Genomic DNA, 25,142 nt, shown 5'->3' on the forward strand with positions numbered 1-25,142 from the left:
TTAAATGAACACAATTGTAAATCAGCACAAAACACTAACTACAATGTACCTGTAAAACTGTAAGTAAATCAGAGTCTATATAACATTATCCTTGAATGAACAGATGGTCTTTTCGTAGTAGTAGCTATAGGTTTCTAAGATGTGAGTTAAGCAGTTTCTTGCAATTCTTTGTACATCAAGTACGTACCTGCATTGGGAACAAAATTAAGATAAGTACAGTCAACTCAACTATTTTTGGCTATCATGTTTAATTCGTGTATATAAATTATAGTTAATATACTAAGCAAGTGTGTTTGCAGTTAGTCATGGGTGATATATGCTGACAATCATTATACATACCACTGTGTGAGCACGGTGGGGTATATTGCGATGTATATAGTAGCCATCTTTTACAGATTGAATACATACTCACATGAAACTATTATACTATGTACCTGTGTAGACTAAATAGGCATCTTAAATTACTACCAGACAAATGTCAGTGTCAAATTGTAACCTAAAAATAGCAAATGCCCCTGATTTTGCAGCTGCCAGTAAGGGTGACAGGCTTGAATAAACACTGTTTACTGTCATGTGTTGATTTGGAACTACTATAATATAATTAGCTAACAAGGGAACATAATCATGTTGTAGATCATCCTGCACCATAATGGGTGAGGAATATATGTAAGAGAGTTATTATGTACACACAGAAAGCTAGAAATGAATGAGTAAATCTAGCAAACAAGCTGGCACAGTGAATACTGGGTGCAGTGCAGCTGTTGTGACTCACTTGAAGTTTCCTTTGACAACGACGGATTGTGTTTACAGAGTCGGCATGGATTCAGTGATGATCACAATTAAGGCCTGCAGCTGTAATGAGGATCGACAGTCAAAATAACAATGTGTAGGTACAAGACATAATTATGTGTAATGACTTTAAAAATTGTACTGAAGCAAACATATATACCGTAACTCGAACACTGCCACGAGAAAGTCTTTAAAAAGCACTAACAAGCAGCTACCTAGCTAACTAGTATCAATAATTATGGCTGCCACGTGCAGAGAGACTATAGCCTCAAAGTTCACTGAGGGTACTATTTGAGAGCGGCTACAGCAGCTTCTATTGCACTGAAGGCTACTATTTGAGTGTAGGATTTTTGAAAAGACAGGGCTTAGCGGGACAAATAGGACTCTGACAAACAAAAGGTCACCACTTTTTCGAAACAGTTAACATGCTCATTAGATACCTCCTTTTTTGGCCACACCCATGTAATTGAGCGGGACAATATAGGACTCTGAATGTTACCAAGGTCTTCGAAACAATCAGCATGCGCTGGAGAAAATGTTTGATACCGTGATATGCATCAGTTAATTTGAGAAGAGCACCTGGAATTCTTCCCAAAAACCTGCAACCATACAAGACTCTTTGATCTTGCACTTCCTCTAAACATTACATGCATTGATGCACAGCACACCACTTAAAATGAGGGACAATGCATTGCTCACCACTATTGACATTGCATTGACCTAAGCAACAGCTGACCTATACATGTAAGAGCATGTAACCTGTACATGTAACCTGTACATGTAAGAGAGTGCATGTAGGAACTCTTTTTGCAAACAATTCACCACACTTCCTATAATAGCACTGACCTCTGAATTAAAGGGCTCCTTCTCCATCGAACTTAAGCACGTTCCTGGCACTGATTAATATGTTGTCTTCACTGCTGTAACAGAGAGAGTTTAGCATAATTATAATAATACGTAACAGCTCACATACATGTATGCATGCATGCAGATTCAAAGAGAGGTGCTCATCAGATCAGTGTATACAGGAAGCATAATACTTTTGAATCCTCTGTAATAACAAGTCCAATAGTACTGTCTCAACAAATTAATGTTCCTTCGTTAGCTATATATATATACGCTACATTTATACCACTTCAAAGCGTGCATGGCAGTAAACAATGCAAATGTGAAAGACTTGAAAGTGCATGTACACATGATTGGGCAATAGAGCAATTCATGGTTATATAGTATATAGACAGTTGATTCATGGCAGACAAGACACACGCTGCTCATTAACCAATGAACCAGGCCATGCATTAATCGATAACAATATAAAGCTGAATCTGTTTACAGGTTTAAAACAGGTGCCATGCATGCATGCAGACACCCTACATTGTATATATAAATGCTGCTCAGTTGCTGGTGTAGAGGGGGGGAGGGGGAGTGTATGAAGTGGTACACTCCTGATAAGAGTAAGAGTGTTGAACTGTAGTCTGGGGAGACAGCTATATACCTTACTTCTTATGAAAATCCTGTAAGTTGCCCCTCCTTGAAATTCCAAGAAAAAGATACAGGAAACTGCTGACAAAACTGACCTTGGGTTTGATAACCTCTGCATGCATGCATAATGCACCTATATAAATGCACCAGAAGCAGTCTAAGATCTAAAGCAGCATGTTCACAGACTCCCCTCCCCCATGAGTGTTTACAATTAATGGAGCCATTAAGGGCATTTATGATCGTACAGCTGATTCATTCCTAAACACAGACAGGTCGACACACTCAATCAATGAATCGATTAGCCCATTATTTTAAAGGCTGCATGAATCTATTCAGGTTTAAAACACGTGCCAACCAGACAGCGACATGCTACACTAATTACAAGGGGCATTACTACAACCTGTATAAATATGCATCCATGGCATGCTGCTCAATGACTATAAATTATAGGCTGGGTTAGTTGTATATAGTGTTGAGGGTAGGAGAAGCATTTTAAAACCCGGCTCCTTAAAACTTCAACATGCATGCATGGTACGTGTAATACTTGCCTGAACCAGCAGCAATCTAAATCAAAAGTAGCATGTCCTCTGATTCTACACCCCCTACCCTCTCCCACCCCGTGTGCACATGCAGGCAAAGTCCAAATTTTAAATGTCGGTGTATGTACATGCATGCAGGCCCAGAACATACATGTTCATACATGCCACACCAACAATGCATGTACATAGATTAATTCCCTCACAGTCAGGGAGTAACAATTAAACAAAAGCCATACTAGCACCATGCACGCTGCGACAAACCTCGATGGTTATAAGCTGCCCAATACACCTGTCCTGGTTAGTGATAGTCCCCTTGGAAACAATAGGAGAGGGATCACTTCAGAAGTCATATAAAGTACTTAGTCTATACATGCATGAATTCACAGCTGATATAGCTAGTGCATGCATGGGCAACAATTGCTATACTCGGCCCTCTGTTGTTCAACATCTTTATTAATTGTACACACGTATAAAATATACACCTGTTAGGGGCAGATAACTTATTTAAAGGGGTTGGCTAGTAAGTTATTACAATGGCTACACGCAAATAGTTTTACATGTTGCAAAGTACTAGTGCAATTCTAGTAGCCAACACCATAACATAATTACACTTGCAACTTACTTGGCATCCCGTTATTGTCAAGCAAAGTAAACTTGTTGTATTGTAGTCAAGCCTCGAGGGCAAGGTTTGCACATGCGCACTAGTATTAAGACACTATTTTTTTCGGTGTCCTTGTGATTTAGAAGCCCTCAGCCACTTGTAGTACCCTTGCTATGCTTGGGATACTAAATTAGTACCTTTGGGAGCTTCTAAATCCCATATAGACACCTACAAAACAGTGTCTATAACTATTATTTATCTATAGTGTTGTCATTTTCATAACAGCTTAGAAAGTGATGTGAACTTCCTTGAAAGCACAACAGAATTACAGTAGATCAACCGCAGGCACCATAGCTACATTTACATTGAAGGATCGGAAAGGTTCAAGTGCCTAGTCAAGTGCCTAACGTAAACATTGTATGCCACAACATACCAACATACGTATATAGGGGGGCTTAACCATAATACAAGTCAGCTGATCTCTACGGTCAATTACCAACCCACAGCTATTTTATCTGAAAGGTTCCCACACCACCCATGTCTCCATGGTAACATGTTGTTAAGAAGCTTCCATAAAGATATTCATGGAGGAAACAAAATGGTCAACAAGAATTAAGTTCCTACTTCTCACAATACTTAAATACGCCAGTACATGCATTCAGGCTCAATTAAATTTTTTGGCAATTACAGCTAGCTACTTATAATTAGTACGCGTACATTTACATACATGCATGAGAATACCATATGGCATGTCATCAACACCTCTCATTGTAAAGCTATAGTATGCAAGTATAGCTACAGCAACAGTGAATATGGACTGGCACATACACTGCATGTATGTACCACATTGTATACAGTGTGTACGTACTATAGTGATTTGTAAACTGCATTTCCAGAAAAGGTGCCTTACCATGACTTGGTGTGTCTATACATGGAGACGATCGAGTGACTTTCCATTGAAGATATTGTTGCCGAGATGCATGGGTATGGTTTTTAAAGGGGATTCATCGTGTGAGGGTGGTACACAGAGGATTTGGGGGAGTCTCGACTGTTGGCTGTGTGTGTGTGTGGGTGTGTGGGGGAGGGACATTCATACAGACAATACTAAAAGTTTTCACAATGTCATAAGGTCAAACTTGATGCTTCAATCGATCATGACTTAATTGTGATCATGACTTAATTGTGAGTTGTGCGTGTACACTTTGTTGGAATTGTTGCTAGATTACAAATTAAAGAATGCAAATTATGTGGTGGCAGAGACAGAGCTGTTAAACTTAATGCACATCTAATGTGCAGGTGTATTTATTACAACCCCCTCCCCCCACAGCTATAGCCTGAAGGATGTTCTAAAACGTTACCTTACAAGGAAGCTTTTAGAGGCTTGCTGACAGTTGCTGTCTGCAGTAAGTCAGTGTCATATCACATATCTAATGCATGCATACCTCTACATAATCAACCTGAAGTCTCTTGTAAGAAACCACACATTTTGGAAGTACAGCTGTTGTACGTAAACGCTGTAATAATAATGTACGGTGTAGGACTTACTTTTCCCTTTTTCCTGCCAGTATAGTACTAGTGGCCACTGTCAAATATCTTACAATCTGCAGACAAAACAAACATTTAGACAACATGCACTCACTTGTGTTTGACCACACACTCATTCTAATGGGCTCAGCTGGGAAGTTACGGCTATGGTAAGTACTTTGCTACGTATTGGCACACCATATTATAGCTGCTGTATACATGTGGGCACATGTATAAGCACATTAGATTGGAATAGGCTACATTATAGTCTTCCTTCAATGCAGGGGGTAATAGTAGTGCAATTCAGTAGTTTTTAGCAAATCAATAATTGACAAAGTTTGCAAACTGTCATTATAGGCAATATAATATCAGACACTAAACTGTGAGAGAAAATACCTATACATGCAACTAATAATGTATGTGTCAGCATTGTGTACATGCATTGACGTACAACAAAACTAATTAAGAAAGACATGCGTCAACTTTATATAATGGCTCAAATCTTACCCATGCAAATCCATTTAGGAAACATTACAATAATAAAGTGCACATGCAGCCGGCCTATACACGGGAAATAGGAAATAATGGTTCGGCTGTCAATTGGGAACTATAACTAACTACATATACGTAGTGTCGTGTATAATTAGTAGTGCCGTGTTTATACATTATACTCATTTTCATCGCAAAATGTATTATTTTCATCCTCTGAACTATAGTAGACTATAAGCAATGTACAAGGCATACATACTACTTTACATGCAGTACATACATTAGTTGCATGTGACTGTACTAATTTCACAAAGCTTTGTAACTTAATCACCTCAGTCGATTATGTATATATACCCATGGCACCCTAATATGTTACTAAATATATACACGTACGGCTTAGAGACAAACAAACAAGGTTAGCTATTAATAGACAAGACCAGTTCTAAATAAAGGTTCACCCAAAATGATTGAAGTGTTCAGTGCCTTAGGCCAGGCAGTTAGTAGGGCTATACCCCATTATAATTGGCACATGTTATGATGTGCAGGCACGCACACATGTTGAGGACAACACTATAGTATTATAGTACAGTAATTTGTCCCGGACTCGTGGTATTATTGATTTCATTCAGTGATAAGAATTAATACTTGTCTGTCCCTGAGACTATATATAACACCAGTCCAATTAATATCATACACATATACATCACACTACTATTCACCCTACAATAAGCACAGTTGACTGATCATTATTATGATACAGTTAGCGGTGTCAGGTACTCCATCACAAGCTTGAAACAAGTGATAGTGACATATCACGGAGGCGTAGGAATATTTTTGACAAGGGGGGCTCATAGAGCTGTAGCTAAGCTAGCTCCACAGTTCAAGCTATACAGTGTTCTCCAACAAGGTGGGGCTCCAGCCCCTGGAGCCACCCCACTTCCTACGCCAGTGTAACAGCACTGGTTGCTATAGCAAGCCCTCTCCGAGAGCATCTCTGCAGATGGTCGGTTGTGCCCGGTCTCAAGGTAGGCGGAGACTGAGAGGTGGCGTGCTGGCGTGTTCTGTTCCTTAACGGCCAATTAATATAGTCTTTTGATATGTAAATATCGCCTCAAAACTAGGGTCGGTATGTATCCAAGCGCAGTGTACATGTATATACACTTTGAGAAACAGGAAACTGAACAAAAGAATGGTTCATTGCAACACTGGCATGTGTTTACTCTCTAAGAGAAAGACAGAAACTGTAGGAAATACCATTCACACACATTCAGACATGAGGTGCCACACTGTATCAGCAGAAGGTAAACGAAAAGGTCGTATATAGTAACAGTATATTCACCACAAGAACATTCCTATAATGCAATGATTGTAAACAGTTGGATAATTCCAAAAAGAAGCTCATCAGCTGTTTGTACATTATAAAGGTCAGCCTAAGGAGGGGCATTGTGGAAAGCATTGTGTGTGGTCTGACCTTATCCCTAGGACTAAAATTCATTTATTAGTACTCCACAGTGAATCTTTAGTTCTAGTGATGTCATATACGGCCTATAGTCACAGCATGCGATGTTATTCTAAATCAATTTATCCACAGCAATTATTCTAGATTTTAAGGCCGCAATTGAGCCACAAGAGTATGTTATGTGATGTCACTGTGAATGAAGCATGCAACACTTTATGACACAAGATGACAAGACAGCACACTGTTAAAGAATACTATTATAGACATCCCATTATTTTCATAATTACCCCGTACAATATACAGTGTTCTCAGCCAACACACAACAGTGAACTTATAGCCCTAGTGATGTCATACTACCTACACGGTAGTCACGTATCCATGGGAGATTAACTCATCGCAAAAATAACACATTCATTGGAAATGGGATATCAAATTAAGGGATACGTACGTGTATTCTAGTACATTCCGAGTTGGTAGGGGGAAAACCATATATAATGATTATGACATGCGATGTAACTAAGAGTGCATGTGCATGTCCATACACGTTGAAAGCAGCAATGACTAAATAATATCAAGATCGATGTCCTGTTAAAATTCATGACAATCGTTATGCACAAGGAATGTATAGTAAGTAACGTTTACAGCATGCGTTCGCATGCATAGCAATTATGCATATTATATAGGACAAACAATACTACAATAATAATTATTCACTAGAGTTCACATGAACACTGGGTGCCCATCCTGTAAACTCTTCATATTCAGCTAGCATGATATGCTTGCAGGTCAGTATAAACAACAACAACTCCTTGTATGTTTACATTGTACACATAAAGACTGTCTGGGGCCTGACCTCCCAAAACACTCTACAAAGGTTTTCATTATCCCTTTTCTTTGTTGATTGTGAATGGCCAATTTGTACAGGACACAAATAGGAGACGTTAGTGCATATGCTTACATTGCGCTATGACCTCGATCAGCAGGCCTTTTATAGAACAAACCTAGCTGTTTACAAAAATGCATGGCAGGCATTGTGTCAGCATACTACGTAAATACAATATTTTGTTTCCCAAATAAATCCAGAGGTCAACAATTAATTCTCAACTTGAGAATTGCTATTTTATGTTGTCACACTGCCCATATGACTTCATGGGACAATTCACATTTTCATGTGTTTATCATAAGGCTTTAATTTCATATATATTATGCTTGTAGTGGTCATAACAAAGTCAGCTGACACGATTAACAGAGCTAGCCATTCAGCTGTATATATTACGGGCCTACACCCAACGTGTTAAGTACGGTAGTATATATTGCTACAAAGTTCTCGAAAAGTCACTTTGGGGACAGCCACTTTGACTCATCACAACGCAAATGGGCTGTTTTAGCCCTCCATGAAGGTCAACAATGAGCTAAATGCTCTTTGATGAGAGGTTAAATAACTCTTAAGTTATGGCAATGCCATGAAGAGTGTCCTTGACCTTATTCAAGTACTGTATATACATGCCTTTACAACAGTGCCTATGATACGGTGGTGCACAACAGTGCCTATGATACGGTGGTGTACAACAGTGCCTATGATTACAGATATGGTGGTGTACAACAGTGCCTATGATTACAGATATGGTGGTGTACAACAGTGCCTATGATTACAGATATGGTGGTGTACAACAGTGCCTATGATTACAGATACGGTGGTGCACAACAGTGCCTATGATACGGTGGTGTACAACAGTGCCTATGATTACAGATACGGTGGTGTACAACAGTGCCTATGATTACAGATATAGTGGTGCACAACAGTGCCTATGATTACAGATATGGTGGTGTACAACAGTGCCTATGATACGGTGGTGCACAACAGTGCCTATGATTACAGATATGCATGTTGGTGTACAACAGTGCCTATGATACGGTGGTGCACAACAGTGCCTATGATTACAGATACGGTGGTGCACAACAGTGCCTATGATTACAGATATGGTGGTGCACAACAGTGCCTATGATTACAAATACGGTGGTGCACAACAGTGCCTATGATTACAGATATGGTGGTGTACAAATTACAGTGCCTATGATACGATGGTGCACAACAGTGCCTATGATACGGTGGTGCACAACAGTGCCTATGATTACAGATACGGTGGTGCACAACAGTGCCTATGACTACAGATACGGTGGTGCACAACAGTGCCTATGATTACAGATATGGTGGTGTACAACAGTGCCTATGATTACAGATACGGTGGTGCACAACAGTGCCTATGATTACAGATACGGTGGTGCACAACAGTGCCTATGATTACAGATACGGTGGTGCACAACAGTGCCTATGATTACAGATACGGTGGTGCACAACAGTGCCTATGATTACAGATATGGTGGTGTACAACAGTGCCTATGATTACAGATACGGTGGTGCACAATAGTGCCTATGATTACAGATATGGTGGTGTACAAATTACAGTGCCTATGATACGGTGGTGCACAACAGTGCCTATGATACGGTGGTGCACAACAGTGCCTATGATTACAGATATGGTGGTGCACAACAGTGCCTATGATTACAGATACGGTGGTGCACAACAGTGCCTATGATTACAGATATGGTGGTGTACAAATTACAGTGCCTATGATACGGTAGTGCACAACAGTGCCTATGATACGATGGTGCACAACAGTGCCTATGATACGGTGGTGCACAACAGTGCCTATGATTACAGATATGGTGGTGCACAACAGTGCCTATGATTACAGATACGGTGGTGCACAACAGTGCCTATGATTACAGATATGGTGGTGTACAAATTACAGTGCCTATGATACGGTGGTGCACAACAGTGCCTATGATTACAGATACGGTGGTGCACAACAGTGCCTATATGATTACAGATACGGTGGTGCACAACAGTGCCTATGATTACAGATACGGTGGTGTACAACAGTGCCTATGATTACAGATACGGTAGTGCACAACAGTGCCTATGATTACAGATACGGTGGTGCACAACAGTGCCTATGATTACAGATACGGTGGTGCACAACAGTGCCTATGATTACAGATACGGTGGTGCACAACAGTGCCTATGATTACAGATACGGTGGTGCACAACAGTGCCTATGATTACAGATACGGTGGTGCACAACAGTGCCTATGATTACAGATACGGTGGTGCACAACAGTGCCTATGATTACAGATATGGTGGTGTACAACAGTGCCTATGATACGGTGGTGCACAACAGTGCCTATGATTACAGATATGGTGGTGCACAACAGTGCCTATGATTACAGATATGGTGGTGTACAACAGTGCCTATAATACGGTGGTGCACAACAGTGCCTATGATTACAGATATGGTGGTGCACAACAGTGCCTAATGATTACATATACGGTGGTGTACAACAGTGCCTATGATTACAGATATGGTGGTGCACAACAGTGCCTATGATACGGAGGTGCACAACAGTGCCTTATGATACGGTAGTGCACAACAGTGCCTATGATTACAGATATGGTGGTGCACAACAGTGCCTAATGATTACATATACGGTGGTGCACAACAGTGCCTATGATTACAGATATGGTGGTGCACAACAGTGCCTATGATACGGAGGTGCACAACAGTGCCTTATGATACGGTAGTGCACAACAGTGCCTATGATTACAGATATGGTGGTGCACAACAGTGCCTATGATTACAGATACGGTGGTGCACAACAGTGCCTATGATTACAGATATGGTGGTGTACAACAGTGCCTATGATTACAGATATGGTGGTGCACAATGTACAACAGTGCCTATGATTACAGATGTGGTGGTGTACAACAGTGCCTATGATTACAGATATGGTGGTGTACAACAGTGCCTATGATTACAGATACGGTGGTGTACAACAGTGCCTATGATTACAGATACGGCGGTGTACAACAGTGCCTATGATTACAGATACGGTGGTGCACAACAGTGCCTATGATTACAGATACGGTGGTGCACAACAGTGCCTATGATTACAGATACGGTGGTGTACAACAGTGCCTATGATTACAGATATGGTGGTGTACAACAGTGCCTATGATTACAGATATGGTGGTGCACAACAGTGCCTATGATTACAGATACGGTGGTGCACAACAGTGCCTATGATTACAGATATGGTGGTGTACAAATTACAGTGCCTATGATACGGTGGTGCACAACAGTGCCTATGATTACAGATACGGTGGTGCACAACAGTGCCTATGATTACAGATACGGTGGTGCACAACAGTGCCTATATGATTACAGATACGGTGGTGCACAACAGTGCCTATGATTACAGATACGGTGGTGCACAACAGTGCCTATGATTACAGATACGGTGGTGCACAACAGTGCCTATGATTACAGATATGGTGGTGCACAACAGTGCCTATGATTACAGATACGGTGGTGCACAACAGTGCCTATATGATTACAGATATGGTGGTGCACAACAGTGCCTATGATTACAGATACGGTGGTGCACAACAGTGCCTATGATTACAGATACGGTGGTGCACAACAGTGCCTATGATTACAGATACGGTGGTGCACAACAGTGCCTATGATTACAGATACGGTGGTGCACAACAGTGCCTATGATTACAGATACGGTGGTGCACAACAGTGCCTATGATTACAGATACGGTGGTGCACAACAGTGCCTATGATTACAGATACGGTGGTGCACAACAGTGCCTATGATTACAGATATGGTGGTGTACAACAGTGCCTATGATACGGTGGTGCACAACAGTGCCTATGATTACAGATATGGTGGTGCACAACAGTGCCTATGATTACAGATATGGTGGTGTACAACAGTGCCTATAATACGGTGGTGCACAACAGTGCCTATGATTACAGATATGGTGGTGCACAACAGTGCCTAATGATTACATATACGGTGGTGCACAACAGTGCCTATGATTACAGATATGGTGGTGCACAACAGTGCCTATGATACGGAGGTGCACAACAGTGCCTTATGATACGGTAGTGCACAACAGTGCCTATGATTACAGATATGGTGGTGCACAACAGTGCCTAATGATTACATATACGGTGGTGCACAACAGTGCCTATGATTACAGATATGGTGGTGCACAACAGTGCCTATGATACGGAGGTGCACAACAGTGCCTTATGATACGGTAGTGCACAACAGTGCCTATGATTACAGATATGGTGGTGCACAACAGTGCCTATGATTACAGATACGGTGGTGCACAACAGTGCCTATGATTACAGATATGGTGGTGTACAACAGTGCCTATGATTACAGATATGGTGGTGCACAATGTACAACAGTGCCTATGATTACAGATGTGGTGGTGTACAACAGTGCCTATGATTACAGATATGGTGGTGTACAACAGTGCCTATGATTACAGATATGGTGGTGTACAACAGTGCCTATGATTACAGATACGGCGGTGTACAACAGTGCCTATGATTACAGATACGGTGGTGCACAACAGTGCCTATGATTACAGATACGGTGGTGCACAACAGTGCCTATGATTACAGATACGGTGGTGTACAACAGTGCCTATGATTACAGATATGGTGGTGTACAACAGTGCCTATGATACGGAGGTGCACAACAGTGCCTATGATTACAGATATGGTGGTGCACAACAGTGCCTATGAGTACAGATACGGTGGTGTACAACAGTGCCTATGATTACAGATATGGTGGTGTACAACAGTGCCTATGATACGGAGGTGCACAACAGTGCCTATGATTACAGATATAGTGGTGCACAACAGTGCCTATGATTACAGATACGGTGGTGCACAACAGTGCCTATGATTACAGATACGGTGGTGCACAACAGTGCCTATGATTACAGATACGGTGGTGCACAACAGTGCCGATGATTACAGATATGGTGGTGCACAACAGTGCCTATGAGTACAGATATGGTGGTGCACAACAGTGCCTATGATTACAGATATGGTGGTGTACAACAGTGCCTATGATTACAGATATGGTGGTGCACAACAGTGCCTATGATTACAGATACGGTGGTGTACAACAGTGCCTATGATTACAGATACGGTGGTGCACAACAGTGCCTATGATACGGTGGTGCACAACAGTGCCTATGATTACAGATACGGTGGTGCACAACAGTGCCTATAATTATAATGTATGGTGCGCACGGCTTCAGTGAGTGTTTTCAATCAGATTAGTACCTTTTGCGCAATTACCCAATATCGACTTAACGACTCCCACTTGTCCTGAGTGCTGCTCTAAGCGCTGTCTAATCAGATTTGATCACATGAAAGGCATATATTAATTCTTGTTGACAGACAGCTACGAAAACAGACCCACCAAACAGATTTAATTATGAAATTCATGAATATGAGAGTGGGTTCAGAAATTAGAAATCGGTACTATAGGACTTCAAAGAGTAGACAGTTCAGAATTGAAAAGATTACGCAAAACAGGGAAATATTAATTGAAACACTAATGTCACAATGTATGTGCACGCATGACTATATATAAAGGAGCTACCAGTAACAATATTCAGTGATGGCAATTGGTACACAAGAAGCTCAAGCCGTTTATGTAATCCAGACTCAAGGATAGGAAGCACACAAGTGGGGGAGATTACAACTGGTCTCTTTACAAATCAGATAAAACACTTTAGTGAATAAATCCGGTTAACCATAAATCCCGCCACTGTGGGATATCTATTATTATAGCTCTGTGTATTAGCAAAACAACCATTAGACAATAGGGAACTGATCTAACTCACACCTGTATCATTGCTACATAATACAAGAGCATGTTAAACATCAAAAGGCCCCGACAGCGAGTGTAACACAAACACTAATGGGCACTAATGTATGTGTAGGCATGACTATAAAGTAGCCACCATGCAGTAACAATATGCAGTGATGGCAGTTGGTACACAAGAAGCATGTATTTGTATGTGTAGAGTCATGCACTCACCTTTTCACAGTATATTTACTTTGCTTGTTGCATTGTGCACTTTCCAGCAACTGTTCTTTCTGGAAGCAGTTGGCTCAGTACGTACTCAGCATGTACTGTATGAGTATGAAAGTGGAAGTAAAGGAAGTTTTTGTAAATACACAAGAGATAAGGGTAATAAAGACCAGATCAACAAAGCCAAAGTGTGTACTAGAACGTAACGGGCCAATACTTGTGTTTCCATGGACATTGAAAACCCAACAATTCAATAGGTACAGTCTAGAATCGAATTCAGGTCTGGATTGGATAGTCTGTATGTATTAGTTGGGCTAGAACATTAAACCAAACACACTCTTGCCAGGGGTATACCTAAGATAATAGTATATTGTTATATTGCACACTGAGTTACAAGACAGTGAGGTACTCGTGCATGCACTGACTGTTTGAATGTGGTCACGATGCACTGATCCAAAAGGCCTCTGTGAGGGTGAAGGCAGTCATCTGATACAGCTCTCCATACGTCAACACTGCAAGGGGGATATCCGTAATAACAACACAACACACATAGCTACAATATAATATTATATCCACCTTAGCCTAGCTGTGTCTTGTTAGGTTCACAAAGAACACAAAGGTTGCCATTTTAATTTTCAGTATTACAGATGCACATGTTTATCTAATTACCCACTTTTAGGGTCACATGCGCTAACTACATTATACGTAGGTGTATATATTAACCACAACTTAATTGTGGTTGCACGGCTCATGAATCACTCAATAGCTCCTACGGTTTCATTCAGATATTCACAGACACCTACCACTAGTAGTGCACTTGAAGTCCTGTCTGAACTGTGACTCTGAGAGCAGCCGCCGGAGGTGTGACCTCTCAAAGGGGAGTAGGGAATCTCACGAGCATGTGCAACGTAGTGGCCACCCAGGCATGCAGTCACTTGTGTCACCAATGGAGAACTCCACACTGTATTGATGCATGGGACAATAGCTTGTTGGTGTGGGTGTGTTTGAAGGGAAGAATTGTATTGTACTGCGTACCTAAAAATCATAGTATTGTACTATTGCAAACGTAGCTATAATTATATTAACTGTTTAAATTTCAAATATGCATTTATAATGAAACCATATCAGCCACTAATAAGCTTGGTCTTGGAACGGAGAGGTAACTTACACCGATAATCAGAACTAATGGTTCAACTGAAAAATCTCATTTATTAATTTTAGCACCTAAAGAATCTAGGGAAAGCGTTTTGTAGTATCCTAATAGCAACTCAAACGTCCAATATAACAATGGTCTACATTTCTGAGCGAATAGAAACCATCTGATACTATCATTATAATGAAAGGAAAGGTTGATTACATCGATAATCGGAAGAGCTAATCGTTTAACTGAAAAATTATAATTATGGAATTAGTGAAAACTTAGCAGCCCAACAGGTGGGCCAGATCCCAGACAATAATCTTTATTAAGTTGGCCAGATGCACACAAATACCTAACTAAGCTAAAGAATGCAGGGACCTTCCCATTGTGTATTATGCGAATTTAAATGTATCCATCAACAAAACTATAATTATTTGACGCACGAGTACAAGCCTGAGTCATGTAGGCAGCCATCCACATATATCAGGGTGGAATTTGAGAAGCTGAGAAGCTACTGAATCACCTCATTGAAACATGCATCCACTTCATTACTTCTTTAGAAAAATCATAGTATTGTACTATTGCAAACGTAGCTATAATTATATTAACTGTTTAAATTGCAACTTGAGCGTCCAAATATGCATTTATAATGAAACCATATCAGCCACTAATAAGCTTGGTCTTGGAACGGAGAGGTAACTTACACCGATAATCAGAACTAATGGTTCAACTGAAAAATCTCATTTATTAATTTTAGCACCTGAAGAACCTAGGGAAATCTTTCACTGCGCTCTGAGTGTATCCATGCACTTAATAGCAACTCATGATCAAACGTCCAATATAACAATGGTACATTTCTGAGCGAATTGAATAAAAGGAAAGATCAATTACATCGATAATCGGAAGAGCTATAATTAATGGTTCAACTGAAAATCTATATGGAATTAGTGAAAACTTAGCAGGCTATTATTAAGTTGGCCAGATGCACACAAATACGTACCTAACTATGCTAAAGAATGCAGGGACCTTCCCATTGTGTATTGTGCGGATTTAAGTATCCCATCAACAGAGTTATATTTGACGCACGAGTACAAGTGAAGTCTGAGTCATGTAGGCAGCCACCCACATATATTAGGGTGGAATTTGAGAAGTTGAGAAGCTACTGAATCACTTCATTGAAACATGTACCTATACTTCATTACTTCTTTAGGCAGTAGCTATATTTGAACCATTCTCTGAGGGCTTCTAAACCACATATATCTTGACTTACATAGCAATACTAGAATGCCCACTTAATCAGTTCTTTCGCATACAAGGGAATTAGAGATCAACCATGCATACGACAAAGCTATAAATCACCAGGTGGATGTACCCAAGACAACAGCAAATCACAGTTTGTTCTACATGAATTGTTAGAGTGGAGGTGATTAAACAATGGATTTTGTTCTGATGACCCTTTACCAGTTTGAGTTAAATGTAAGATATTCAATTGTATTTTGAATGACCTTTTACCAGCTCACTAATCCATCCATAACCATTTTTCATGTAACACGACCCTTTACCAGCTACTCGGGAACAGGGTCATCAATTACAAATTAAAATAATTATGGACTTGAACCTACACGGTAAGCATGATAAAATAATTTACCTCTAACAAGCAAACACCAAATCTTCAGTCAGCTAGTATAATGGTATCTCCAAGAAAATAGCATGGGCCAGGGTGTATAGTCAGCATGGCTCGAGTAGGGCTGAGAGTAGGTCCTCAGAAAGCTCTTCTATGGAGATGTAGGGCTCAGGGCTGGGGGGTGCCGCTACAGGGGGAGGGAGGGTTGACATTTTTAACTGATTTGGGCATTCATTCTCTAAGAATAATGTTTCCTCTACTAGGCCACTCAGGATATAATTACTATACACACGCAATAGCATGTTTTGACGCATGACACATGCACTGGTGGGTAGCTCACGTGATACTGGAGTTGGTTCCTAATCAGACTCTTGTCTCTCCTCCTCCTAGCTGGAGCCACGGTCTTCTGCCAGCCTGGGGGTTGATTTGAAGGCCAACGTGTGGATAGGCTAGCTATAGCTTATGTACTGCACGAACAACACATATGGTGCAATCCATACACAGTAATGAGATCATAAGCTGTGTTGGGAAACATGTTGAACACGCCCAATAAAACCATACGAATGGAACAAATAAAAAGTGAGCATGCATAACTTGAACACAATTGATAATGCACTCTCACCCTGGAGTAGAAGTATAATTGCTCTGAGATCTTGTTGTGCAGTCACTATATATTCTCTGTCAGCTGACCTCTGTCCTTGGTGGGTGTGGCTAGCCTGAGCCTCTCACGACCCATCTGAAACGCCACAGTTTATTGGTAATAACGCTGCATGCTAACAGTAATAAATTGTACAGTGTATGCTATAGCTGCTAACACAAATTTACTATATAATGATACACATTTACGTACATGATCTAACAACGGAGAGTTTCCCCTGGGAACCATTGACGACACAACCAAGTGGAGGTGTTCCCGTAGCGACAGGTCAGAGAAGTGCACGCTTGTCCACTATCAACAAAACCTGCAGTGAAGAGAGAGGCAAAAATCAATCATGCCAGTTAATTTAACCCACAATTGAAGAAATATAAAGTGACATAATGATGCTGCTGGATTGCACATTGTACATGTACGTCATGTATGTTATTACAAACAAGACAAACCTGCAGTAAAGAGGTACCAAGGGCTATAATTATTATCCCCTAGATGTTTACTGCCATTTGTAACAAACTAGAAAAGTAATTGATCTACTTTATCAAAGGTTCTCCATGCACCAATGCATCTCCATCCACTCTCTATATAACTTTGTGAGGCCGGAAAATAATTATGCATCAAAAGTATATGGGGCCTCACTATAGAATTGACATAGAAAATCTGAACAGAGATTTTCCATGAGAGTGTGTCCGAGACAGTAGGATTTAACGCATGATGAACTATACTGTCAGCATCTGGTCTTACAACTCTAGAGACAAGGACGATTAGTCGCAAGAATGTGCCACATGTACGTGATAGGATAGACTTTCCGAACTGACCGGTTGAAAGAAGGGACAATAGCCGTTCAGTTAATGGTCTCTCCCTGGTACCTTCGACATCAGAACTCATTCCTTTCATGTTAGTACACACAATAATAATTATAGAAGATATTATATAATTATATACCCTTAGTTTGTTTATGCACACATTCAGTTTTTTTTCTTTAGGATGCACTTTACCTCTAGCTACTAGTACCGTATACAGTAGACTCTCGCTATTCCGGCTCTCTGAAGTACGGCCACCTTGATATATCTGCCATTTGGTTTGGACGAATTGCTAGCTAAATGTTTACTGCACAAAACTCACCCTGAAATGCGGCCATGCACTCGCTATTCCGTATACTGACCAGTACTGGCTGCCCCAAACTAGGTTTTCAATGTACGTTTATTACGGCAGGATATGACGTTTTGGATGTGGTTTGGCATAGATTACACTTACATTATCTAAAGACATTTCCTCGAAAGTTTATACCCTTCGAAATATACCTGCTATTATCCATATACATTGTTATACAAACAAGACACTGGCCGGCTATAACCTCTACATGGCGTGCGTGCATACCTTCTTACTGCATATATAGCTGAGAGAGGTAGAGAAGAGGCAGCCATTGTCACTCCCTGGCACACACAGTGATGAACTCCAGTGAGGGAGGTAGCTGACACTGACAGAAGCTTTGCACAATTCTCCAACCATCCTATGTCCTATAGGCCATGCCTGAGGGTATAATAGCAGGAGATGCTGATACTATTAGCAGACACACACACACACTAAACAGCCAGCTATCTTGGTAAGTAGGAGTCGATGCTTATAGTCACATGTTTGCATTGTTCGAGTTCTTATACAGGTGTGCAATTACTAACTAATAAGGAACAATTAATAATAATTTAAGGGCAGCATTCCATATTAATTTGGCTAACAATAACTGTCGGAAATGCATTTTTATTAGGTAGTGCTCTTGGTTCTGTACATGCATGCATGTGTATGTATATTATAGTTAATGCACCGTTGACTTGCGAGTGTGCACGAGTGTGAAATGATGCATTAACTGGTATTTAGTTTGCAGCTTCTTGCAGCTACCAAGCTATCGTTCTAGTATAGTTTGGTATTCTTTGCTAATGGTACGTGACCATAATGAGGTATCGGTAGAGTCGATAAAGAACAGGGGTGATCACAGAGGCGAGGCCCAAATCAGGGGAATATCTTCCAAATCTTCCGGGTCTTCTAATCTTTCTGTTGATGACCTCAATCTCTTCAGAATATTTATATCAGCTCCACACAGATATTGAGTAAGTATACACTAGCTAAACTCGCTATAGCCTGTCGATCCCATGCATTGCGTAATTATCAGTTGCATGCACGTGTCAACGGCGTGGGAGCGAAATATGTCTCATGACATTGGTTCTGTACTCTGATTGGTCATTAGACTCATTTATATATATATTCTTCTATCCCTGCCCTTGCAGATGTGGGACTGCAGGCTAGCAAGTCTACACACGCCAATAATAATACGAGCAACAGGGGTTATAGGGAAAGATCACGAAACAAGAAACACAAAATACAAATGATACAAACAAACACTTCAATTCTAATTATGCTTCAGACATAAAGGGTACATGTATTTGGCTAATACTGCTATGCAGTATCTTCTATAACGTACGTACATACTACAATCTAATTCAGTACTGATAAATTATATGCACTTTGCATTACATACACTATACTCAAACCCTTCATCTTTTAGCACGGCTTCTTCGCTCTGCTAGTACTGTCTTCATCGTCTTCATGGTTTTAATGGTCTTCTTTGTCCTCTCTCTTCAAAGGTATAGTTGATGGATTGGACTCTTAAAATAGAAAATATTTGTATGTAAACGTTGAAAGTATATAAATGCTAACTATAATTACTTGAGCAGAAGTGCTAAACCCTCCACAGTGTCACCTCAGACTGAACGCAATTTTTTAGGTCCTTAAAAAGCGCCAACGGTTGCAATTCATTTTTATGACGCTTATAAAAAGGCATGCCCAGGTGACCTCTTTTTGGCCTATGCATAAATATACAAAGCTGTGCTATATAACTGTCTAGAAGCTACTGTAACGTACAGAGACCAAAAATCGAACTGTATAGATCACCTGCATACTAAGTCTTTAGAGATTGCACACTACAATAGCTGTAGCGCACAAGCGCCACCATAATTTAAGCACCAGTTCAGATTAAACGTAATTTTTGGGATTCAAAAAGTGCGCCACTCCAAAGTGTACTTTTCTGGCAAGTCATTACATAAAGTAATGTGTTAAGCTGTAAACCAGTGCAGACTCAAAATACAAATACACACACCAGACGACTATACTATAACCCGTGGCCACCCACGTGCCTCGGATTAATAAACTAACCTTTTACTATCTCACAAATTTTTCTTGCTGTTTCGCCATCCTTAAATTTGAAGCAAATATCAACAAGTATGCGGTAGCTTGTGTTAAATTCTTTGTGCCAAATCTCCAACACCTTTTGACACTTCATTTCATAATCTAAGTTATTGTCAACGTTAATACCTTGAATTTGTGCTTTAGATAGCAGAGCCTGAGCATACTTCAGCCAGTTTGGAAGAAATCGACCAATTTCCTGCAAATCTTCAGACGAGCAACGATGATCAAGTACTTCTTTCTTGATACCCACTTCCCTCGCTATCTCGTCGACAGTTAAATATTTATCTTCTTGACTTTTGGGATGTTCACCTTTCTTTACGAACCAAATCAAATGTTTATTTTTTAACTCTCCATTACATTCATCAGGTTTTTCGGAACAAACCCAAGTATAATAATCAACATTAATCTCAGCGTGATGACTTTTAAAAGCAGCTTCAGCTACATGAATATATGGACAGAAGAAACAGAATTCTGGGTCATCAATTGAATAATGAAGGGCTTTCTGAGAAGCTCTAATTCCTTCCGAAATGTCTTCCTTGATTTTTGGACAAAGGTGTTCACAAATTCTTTCGGGGGCTTTCACATACACTTCTATGTGTGTGATGGAATCAACAAGAGTTACAAAACACTGATCCTTTTGATATCTAAGCTTAATGCAGTTTCTTGCTTGAGGCACTTGTTCTCTCAACTTACTGTACCTTTCCCACCCACATGTTTTCATTAAGAACACCACCAGACAGCAGAACACCCCAGCTCGGATGCAGCCATTGGTGAAGCGGACAAGAAGTGGATCGACTGAGGGCTCGTGGTTACAGCAGTTTTTCAGCTCAGCTTGTGGTATAGATTTAAGGAGGGCAGGCATAAAGAATTGAGTAGGTTCGCCTAACGGAGGAGTTGTGAGAGGAGTTATCAATAAAAGTTTTTTCATGAGCTCTATCATATGAATAGGAACAAAGATATCATGACCATCATTATCACGATACCGAAAGTGCTTCTTAAACTGCACAGACTGTAGCATATCAAGTGTTAGGATGCCACCATCTCTGAACAATTTCCACTTAGGATCCATTAATTGAGTTGCAATTGAAGCATCTTCACCACCTTCTCTCAAAGACATCGCATATCGAACAAGATCATTGATTATCTCTAGGGGTATCTGGGGGTCTACAAAGACAATTCCAGGCAGTTTCTGCGGATAGTAATGGGCAATGCAGATTTTGTCGAAATAATCAAGAGCAAACTTTAGGTCATCGGCATCCGACTGTAGTTCTTTAGCCACAGATATACACTCGCTTATAGTGAGAATTCGTCTCTCAACTTTAGTGCAGAACTCCTGCAAGGAAAGCTCCAGAGCAAACCACCGGAATGGAACTTTGTCTTCAAAAAACGGAGACTCTTCCACGGCATTTCGAATAGCTTGTGCAATAGTTTGCGTGTCTTCATCTCGAGATATTGCATTCAAAGCAAGAATTTGTTGGGTCATTTGTCTGTCCCTGTATACTCTAAAACATTCAGGAATCAACGCACGGAGTTCTTCATTTTTTTCCTTGAGGATTGCAGACAGAACTGAAGGATCCTCGATTAAGTCTTTGAATGTGCCAACAAAGATGCATCGTGGCTTTTTTATATGTGTGTTCACCGACAGAAGAGATTGAATGAGGCTAAGAATAGTTTCTCTATGTGACATGTGTGAGAGAGAAGGAGTACCGACTTGCTGTCCTCCTACATAGAATTCATCAGAGGGATAATCGTTAAACTTGTCGGTGAGTTTCATTACGTACACACCAGCTGATGTTCCTCGTGTAAAAAGAGGTGCAATATCGTGAAACTGTGGTTGGCCTCCACTATCGGTAACACGTATCGTCATGGTTCCAAACAATTCTTCGCTACTTTCATGTACGCTTGTTAAATCTGCTATTGCACTTATTTCCTCAAGGTCATCAACAACAGCCTTAACCGCTGCTTTAGTTACAATTGTTTGAAGCAGTGCAGCGCTTGTACTCTTTTTATCAACATTGTGTAATGAAGGCTTGGATTGAGAAATAACTAGAGAAAGACATTTTTTCAGGTCTTGTGGGGTAATTTCCTTCCATTCTTGGCCTTTGCACGTAGCATGCATATGGTGATTTTCTACTGATCGGACCTCGATGGTTTTATCCAAAGGAGGTGTGCTATTTCGTTCTGTCTTTGTCTTTGCTTCCTTATTCAATACAAGATCTTTAACACTCGTCTTTCCACTGCCAGCAGGTCCCATAAGAATAACATTAACAGTTTTTACACTGACGAATCCAGCCTTCATTGCCTCTTCAAAGTGCTGTTTAAACCCTAAATTTTATCAATGACTTCATTAAAAGATAGTCTCAATTTAGTTACATGTAGTAATTGTTTATAGTGGAGAGTCATATTACTTTCATTTATGACATGTATAATTATACTGCGTATGTGTTTCGTGTATGTAAACATTATTGTAACACAAAGATAATTATACACTTGACTGTAAGCAGCTCATATACTGCATGCATAAATAAGGTATTAATTTTGAAGGGTACCCAAAGCACATAATAGCCTCTTATCAGTAGTTGTGTATACTGCATGTATCTCTATCACTATATATTAATTATATCCACACAAACTACTGATTATATAGCTCACTCACTGGTTGGTTCAGGATTCGTTGCGGACAATTTTTGCCTCTTAGGTGGCCCAGGCGAAATATCGTCAACTGAAAGTAAGTAATTGGCAATTGACTAAAGTATACCTATAGTATTCCATCAAAGTTACATCGCCTTTTGTAACGCCATCATTCTTGGATATTACTATATAGGTTGTAGTATGTGAACTATCCATTCACTTACTGAAGTACTGTTGACTAATCATTATAGAAATGCTTATAGTGTGGTCAACTATATACTCATACCTAAATATTCCTCCTCTATAGCTTCAGCGACATCATTCTGTCCAACTGTTCTGAGGCTCTGATATATTTCAGAATAGGTGAGAGTGGCAGTTTTTAAGCGAGCAGTTAGCATTTCAAGTAGACAGGTTTGATTATCTCGATGTGTATCCCTGATATTTCTGAGGATGTCATAGCTCACTCCCAGAGCAAGTGCCAGGTCAAACCAGTTTCCAGCGGCTTTTATCACTGTCCCGTAAACAGACTGCAAATCCTCAAGAGTCAGAATTGAAGCTACAAAAAATATTAATTGCTATTGAGTAGGTACAATAATCTCATATACATGCATGCATGCACACTGGTGGTTTACATGTGCATGCTAGCTGATGAGTACATAATTATAGGAGACATCGCTTACTAAAAGTTGGTCCAGGGTTTGCTTCAATGTCTCCAGACTGTAAAAGTAAGTGGAATATCAGCAACAGTAGACACAGACTGAGAGTAGGGGCCAACATCAGTCGATTAGTGCTCTGAACTCTCACTTGGATCTTGGTCGGTGTGTCTTGAGTAGCAAGAATAACGTTAATACTTATTGTGGCTTATTATAATATATTTGATCACCTGATGTAGTGCAACTGAACTGAAAGTTGGATTGTTTCCGAGGGTTCCATCTCACCAAGCAGGTAGTGATGAGTGAGTAACAGGCGATCAGCACAGCTGACAGAATGAGAACGGCCAGGGCACTCTCCCTCCATCCCACCTCACAAGGAAACACTCCGGTCCAACTCAAGTCAACCACAGGACAGTAATCAAGATGTGAGGGAGCTGTGTAGAGTTACATAAATCATGTGCATTGACAACACAGTTGCATGTGGTCATGACTCAAGCAATACACTAGCAACGTACTTATATTATATCATGTGGCGCCTATGCGTACTCTAGCTGTTAATTAAACTACTAGTCTACATTGTGTATAAATGAATGCTAATATTGGCAGTATGCTCAACTCACATGAAACAATTTGGCATGGTTTCTTTGAGAAGATAATATAACCGATGGTGACCATAATGAGATAGAGCCGGTAAAGGACAGGGGTGATCAACACAGAGGTGAGGCAGGCTTTGAGCTGCCAACTGGGCTTACGGAAAACCAGGGGAATATCATCTTCCAGATCTTGGTCGTTGTAGGGTAGTTTGATTTTTGGAGACCATTTTATTTCAAAGGATGTTGTCAGTGTTGATGACCACTGCATCTCTATAATTTATATCTATAACAGTATAATTATTGTGTAAGTACAAGCTAGCTTGTGCCTACCTACCCAAGCGTGCAAGACTATACAGCACAATAGCTAGCTACAGGCTCCAAACGCAATAACAACGATCGAGCCACTCCCACTTTTCTAAGCCTGGCTTCTTAGTCGTAGTTAGAAAATAATCGGGGATTATGCGTCACATTCGTTCAATAACATAAAATACGGTATTAATTGGAGGAATAAAAAAAGAAATAAATGTCTATCATTTTCTTCTTTACTGCCTCCCATCTAATTTGAGAGCTATGGACAAGAACAAGGAAAAGTACATGTAAAGCCTTGGGCCCGGGACGAGGCTATACTCAACCATAGATATAGTAGCATCAGTACCCGCGTGCATGGCCGCGGTGCTTTCATTTTTGTTGCATGACTTGCGTGCTATCATAGAAATTATAGTATCTATGGTGTTTTACATAATTTATA

General features: G+C 40.4%; 1 protein-coding gene across 8 annotated transcripts; it reads right to left on the minus strand.

Moving 5' to 3' along the window:
* On the minus strand, positions 1-24,804 carry LOC135338391 (uncharacterized). Of its 8 annotated transcripts, XM_064534502.1 has the most exons (20): positions 24,422-24,804; positions 24,032-24,235; positions 23,829-23,972; positions 23,435-23,704; positions 23,174-23,239; positions 20,485-22,842; positions 19,811-19,937; positions 18,658-18,810; positions 17,476-17,587; positions 17,248-17,361; positions 16,966-17,039; positions 16,650-16,812; positions 14,667-14,824; positions 14,289-14,375; positions 13,870-13,953; positions 4,957-5,012; positions 4,322-4,466; positions 1,636-1,709; positions 773-852; positions 1-187 (listed from the first exon to the last, which is right to left on the minus strand). In XM_064534502.1, the coding sequence occupies exons 1-7, from the start codon at positions 24,660-24,662 to the stop codon at positions 19,885-19,887; spliced, it is 3,336 nt and encodes a 1,111-aa protein (XP_064390572.1). In that variant the 5' UTR covers positions 24,663-24,804; the 3' UTR covers positions 1-187; positions 773-852; positions 1,636-1,709; positions 4,322-4,466; positions 4,957-5,012; positions 13,870-13,953; positions 14,289-14,375; positions 14,667-14,824; positions 16,650-16,812; positions 16,966-17,039; positions 17,248-17,361; positions 17,476-17,587; positions 18,658-18,810; positions 19,811-19,884. The 8 variants fall into 8 exon arrangements, with proteins under 8 accessions (XP_064390572.1, XP_064390573.1, XP_064390570.1 ...); XM_064534503.1 differs by having other exon boundaries at positions 18,666-19,937; XM_064534500.1 differs by having other exon boundaries at positions 1,636-1,706; positions 18,658-19,937.
* Between the last annotated feature and the right edge of the window lie 338 nt (positions 24,805-25,142).

This window comes from Halichondria panicea, chromosome 7 (assembly GCF_963675165.1).
Source record: "Halichondria panicea chromosome 7, odHalPani1.1, whole genome shotgun sequence".
Taxonomy (NCBI): Eukaryota; Metazoa; Porifera; class Demospongiae; order Suberitida; family Halichondriidae; genus Halichondria; species Halichondria panicea.